Source organism: Nerophis ophidion, linkage group LG09 (assembly GCF_033978795.1).
Source record: "Nerophis ophidion isolate RoL-2023_Sa linkage group LG09, RoL_Noph_v1.0, whole genome shotgun sequence".
In the NCBI taxonomy this organism is placed as follows: Eukaryota; Metazoa; Chordata; class Actinopteri; order Syngnathiformes; family Syngnathidae; genus Nerophis; species Nerophis ophidion.
The window spans coordinates 51157534-51163533 of NC_084619.1; the positions used below are offsets into that span (position 1 = coordinate 51157534).

Consider the following 6000-nt stretch of genomic DNA (forward strand, 5'->3'; position numbering starts at 1 on the left):
TCTTGTTTGGTGCGGGTTCACAGTGTGGCGCATATTTGTAACAGTGTTAAAAGTTGTTTATACAGCCACCCTCAGTGTGACCTGTATGGCTGTTGACCAAGTATGCCTTGCATTCACTTGTGTGTGTGTGTGTATAAGCCGCATATATTATGTAACTGGGCCGGCACGCTGTTTGTATGGAGGAAAAGCGGATGTGGAGACAGGTTGTAGAGAACGCCAAAGGCAGTGCCTTTAAAGCCCACCCCAAATATTGTTGTCCCGGATGAAATTCGGGAGGGGCACTGGACTTCGGGAGTCTCCCGAGAAAATCGGGAGGGTTGGCAAGTAAGAGTATTAGCGGTGAATGCCGTGAAGGGGGTGTTACAGCGGCAGGCCAGCTCTAATGTTAATTTGATATTGCCTCAAGGGCCAAGTGAAATTACACGGCGGGCCACATTTGGCCCGCGGGCCTGAGTTTGACACCCATGGCATAAACAAACAAAAGCATGTGTTCTTGTATTACAAAATTTCCCAAAAAGTGCAATCCCTCTTTAAGATTCAGTGGTCTAGTTAAAATTTTTCCCAATACTTTTTTCCTTACGGTATACATTTTTGGTGCCACACCAATAAACCTGCAATGTGTTGCCCCCCACAGCTCAAGGCCACGCCTCCTTCACGATAGAGTTCGACAACACTTCCCCGGGGAAGGTCACCATCAAAGATCACGTGTCAAGGTTCATGCCAGGCCAGCACAGGTCACGCGCCAAGAGGAGCGGAGCGGGAAGTGGAGGGTCGGGCGGCCGGGACCTGACCACACTCCAGGCGGCCATGATGGCGTCGGAGAGCAAGGTGGCCGACTGGCTGGCGCAGAACGACCCTACGTTGATCCGCGGCGAGTCGACGGAGGAGGACAGCAAGAGCAACAAGAGTGACGTGCCGGTGCATCTCAAAAGGTTGAAAGGTAATGACTGAAACACTATGCTACACTTTTGATGACTACTATGGTGCCAGGCTGAGTTATAGTTGAGTGTTTGTTGCTAATTAAATGGAGGCCTATTGATGGGGGGAGGGGTTCTCTGACAGGCAGTGGTTGATGAAATTGGTTCGTGTAGAAAGCGCATTCAACATGGCGGGGCGTACTACACGTGCATGTCAAGTGGGTGACAGTGTCTCATCTAATCAGTGATTATGTTGCTAACCGCTTCTACGACTGAAAAGGGCACAGTTCCGTCTGAAATGGTGGCAGTTGAGTATCAAAAGGTTGCGGGTGACAGCTCAGGGATTAAAGCAGAAATAAGCAGACCGTGGATTTACAAGGTGTTAGGAAAAAAAGAAGAAAAAAAAGAGTAGTAGGGCGGTAAAAGGACCTCCCCGCAATGCTGACTCCTACAAAAACGCCAAAGCTGATTGGACCAAGGGAAAGTAGAGAGAGACCGGTCGACTGGACGCCTACGCGGTTAGAAATGCAGACAATGTGAATGGTAGCCGGGGAGAAGAGAATCAGGACTATGGTAACCTGTGAGTGTGACGGATGCAGCGGGTAAGTCATTAATTGAGCTGATATATGGCACCTGTCAATCATTTCTGCAGCGTTGTGAAAAAGCTTTTAATTATATTTGAATTAATGTCCTACTGATTATTTATTTGTATGCGAGAGTAGCAAGTAGCACAGGACATGTGTAAGGGCAAATAAATACATCTGGATCCAAAGGAGGCAGTGTTTTATGTGGCGTGGGCATGCATTCAACTGTAGAAAAGTAATAATTTATATGCAGAATATATATCGTATATGTGGGCTTCCTGTATTTTAGTGTGAATGTAAAGGCTCCCTTGTGTCCGTCCTGATATTGACAGGCGATTTGCCCAGGGTGTACCTGGCACACACCTCACACATGACCCTGCATAGGATAAATGCTGTAGGAAATAGATTGATGGATTGACCAATTAAATATGTCCTCTATCTAATATCAGATTATTGAAAAAAAGCAATAATGTCTGAGATAGTGTTTGCTTTATTGTGGGGGTTGTTCCCCGTGTGTGCGTGTTTCTGTGCTTGTGTGTGTGTGTGCGTGTGCGTCGGTGTGTTTTTCAGTGTGTGTCAGCCAGTGTGACTCATGGCGTGTCAAGCCGTGGAGAGCGCCGGTCTCATAAGTGACACCTCTGTTCTCTGCTAACAGGTTCTTTGTCTGGGCAAGTGGACAAAAACAATAAATCCGCTCGCCATTAGTTTATCTGATATTACAGCTTTTAAGATGCTAAATTGTCTTATTTTTATACCATATATATTGAAACTGGCAAAGTCTACTTAAACCAAGCAGCCGTTTTCTTCTATTTGACTTAATCCTGGACATACCCTCTTTTCCTGCATCCCCCAACCTTCCAGTTACTATTCTCCTTCCACCAGCCCCCTCCTTATTTGCCCAAAGCCCTCCCTTCCTCCCCCACGCCTCCTCCACATTGTCCCCTGCCTCTGTTTCTCGCTCAGAGCCAGTGACCATGCGCTGGGCCCGGCTGGCACCTTGTCCACCATCCCTCATGCTAGCGATATAGAAATATTTGTCTTCATTGACGTTGAGACGTTTTCTTCCTCCCAGGCAGCAAACACGAAGACGGCACCCAAAGCGACTCTGAGAACGGCCTGGGCCTGCGCTTCGCCAACCGCCGCCACGCCCTCGAGGAGCGCCTAAGGGCGGCGCACAGCCACGGGGGAGGAGGCGAGGAGGCGGTATCGGTGCCCGGGTCGCGAGCAGGCGGAGGCCGCAAGGCCTTCATGATCGAGTTCTACGACGAGGAAAACCCTCGCAAGCGTCGGTCGTATTCGTTTTCCCAGACTGCGCCGCTGCTGGCAGGGCCAGGCGGCGAAGGGCTGTGTCCGCAACCTCCCTCTCAGCCCAAAGTGTTCAGCATTTCCACCTCGGCGACAGCGGGCTCAGACTCAGGTATATTTCAATCAATTACATGACAAGCTTTAGCTGCTCAATATAAAGGAACCTGTTTATGTAAATGCCCCCCTGACGTCGACATGAGCGGTTGTCGGCATAACCAAAACTTGCCATCGCTTGCACATTTATTTGTGACAATGGCCAGACACAACAGCAGAATTTATATTGTGGTTCTTCTACTTTCATTAGGGGCTGTCATTAACCAGTTAACTCATGTGATTAATGACAAAAAAAACATCACATCAATCTTGTACACACTTAAATGAATTATGCAATGTATTTTTTGACTGTACAAGCTCTTTTACCTTCACTTTTATACAGTCAGTGATCAGGTCAATGTATGTGAGTACACAAATGAGTGGAGACTCCGACTGGTATGCTCGCTGGCAAATTTCACTCTAAAATACATCCTGACTGGACTTTAGACAGAACCGTTGCCAGGTTTTGTGTAAATGAAGTGCATTCTAGTAAAAGGTTTACCTCTCGGGATGACATTCTGACAATTGAATTGCATTTGTGTACCAATATTGGGGTCTTTTCTTGAGCAAATATTATTTATGCAAATAATCCAAATTACAAAATGTGATTAATCTGGTTCAAAATATTTACAATTTGACCATCCTAAATTTGTATACATTTAATAGTAGCTAACAAAGCGATGCACTAATTTTGTTTTCATACATGTGCAAATCTTTCTTTAATCTATCTACAAAATAAAAAATATTGGTGCATTTTGTTAGTCGCTGTGCAAAAATCTAGGTTAATACCGCCCTGCTTTTATTTTGAAGCTTACCCTGCATTGAACAAAAAGTCACTGTGGGCCACCTTTGAATGCTGCAAAAAGTAGTTTTGTTGCTGTTGTCGTTTAACGCTGCCTAGTGCTAATGAGTAAGTTGACAACACGGCAACACTTGTCGACATAAACAATGCCCGGGGATGTAATGGCACACGCTGATGCCTTTGCTCATGCAATTGGGAGAAATACGTAATGTATGTCGTAATGGGGTTTTTTTTGGGAGAACATTGTGTGCAAGGACTCAATGTGTTGTCGACATAAACAGGTTGTCAACATAAGCAATACCTGCTTCAGCAGGTTGCACGATTGTATTAATGAGGAATGCAAAAGGTAGGGCTTCCATCTATCAATTATTTTAGTAATCGAGAAGTTTATTGATTAGTTTGTTCGAATAATCAAGTAATGAGACAAAACACACTATATATCCTCAGTGTGTATTGTTTCAGAATTTGAATAAACATGCTGGCCAATAAAGTTGGACTTGGTAGACTGTGTTCTTTTTGTACAAGGTAAACAAATATTAACTAAAATAATTAACTAATACGTGCAATACTAGTTAGATAATAGTGTAGTGGTGACTAAAGCACAAGGATGATGAAGTGAACATGAGTGAGTGACAAATTGACAGGGAAAATAGTTGAAATAAACATTTTTTTTCTTGACACAACCTTCACGTTCACCGCTACACAGATTAAAACGACCGCTCTCATGTGCGTTCTATTGCAGCAGCCCTGTAGAAACTTTGGGCTTTTTCACACTGCTCATATGTGACCTGCATCAGATTTTTCATGTCCATGTGAACAGTACAATTCCGAATTTTTCAAATACCACCCAGTCTTCTTCCGTCTGTGGCTATAAATTAGATGTACTATATGTACGATGCATTTGCAGTATGAACGATCGATCCAGCCCATCCGTCTTTAAAAAGCGATTTGCCAAAATGGATAGTTACAAAATACCATGCAGAAAACAGGCGAAAATAATATTTTAGAAGCTCACATCAGTGTTCCACCATTCCTGCCTTTGACTGCTGAGCTGGACGCTCTTTGGAGCAGATGTCAAAGCAAATAATCCAGTTTAGAAAACGTTGACTTTGATTGTGCAAAGTCATGAAAATTGCCACAGATGCGCTACGACTGACACCTACTATAATTGAAGCCATGTTTACTTCTGTAAAAACTTCTGCACTACTGACGTCATGTCTGCATGCGAGTCAGATTGCATTCACATTAGACATCACATTTTTGCTTTTTTTTTTTTTCCGGACGATCATACAAAAAGATCTGATTTGACCCAAAAAAAATAGAACCTTTGTCGGCATGTTCAAATGTGTGTCCAATATGTATGCATGTATGTATCTCTATACATATTTATTTATATATATCTATATATATATATATATATATATATAGATATATATATAGATATAGATATAGGTGGCGACTTGTCCAGGGTGTACCCCGCCTTCCGCCCGATTGTAGCTGAGTTAGGCGCCAGCGCCCCCCGCCACCCCAAAAGGGAATAAGTGGTAGAAAATGGATGGATGGATATATATATATATATATATATATATATATATATATATATATATATATATATATATATATATATATATATACGGTGGAGCAAAAAAGTATTTAGTCAGTCACCGATTGTGCAAGTTCTCCCACTTAAAATGATGACAGAGGTCTGTAATTTTCATCATAGGTACACTTCAACTGTGAGAGACAGAATGTGAAAAAAAAATCCAGGAATTCACATTGTAGGAATTTTAAATAATTTATTTGTAAATTATGGTGGAAAATAAGTATTTAGTCACTTAAAAAAAGGAAGATGTCTGGCTCTCACAGACCTGTAACTTCTTCTTTAAGAAGCTCTTCTGTCATCCACTCGTTACATATATTAAGGGCACTTGTTTGAACTCATTATCTGTATAAAAGACACCTGTCCACAGCCTCAAACAGTCAGACTCCAAACTCCACTATGGCCAAGACCAAAGAGCTGTCGAAGGACACCAGGAAAATAATTGTAGACCTGCACCAGACTGGGAAGAGTGAATCTACAATAGGCAAGCAGCTTGGTGTGAAAAAATCAACTGTGGGAGCAATTATCAGAAAATCGAAGACATACAAGACCACTGATAATCTCCCTCGATCTGGGGCTCCACGAAAGATCTCATCCCGTGGGGTCAAAATGATCAGGAGAACGGTGAGCAAAAATCCCAGAACCACACGGGGGGACCTGGTGGATGACCTGCAGAGAGCTGGGACCAAAGTAACAAAG

The 6000-nt window shown here is 43.2% G+C and overlaps 1 protein-coding gene across 3 annotated transcripts in view; it reads left to right on the forward strand.

Moving 5' to 3' along the window:
* Positions 1-6000, forward strand: part of LOC133559435 (centrosomal protein of 170 kDa-like) — a 101319-nt gene that overhangs the window by 65477 nt on the left and 29842 nt on the right. For all 3 annotated transcript variants that reach the window (XM_061911187.1, XM_061911189.1, XM_061911188.1), the window contains exons 9-10: positions 635-940; positions 2574-2918. In XM_061911187.1, the coding sequence (XP_061767171.1) occupies positions 635-940; positions 2574-2918 (651 nt within the window). The remainder of the gene's footprint in view (positions 1-634; positions 941-2573; positions 2919-6000) is intronic.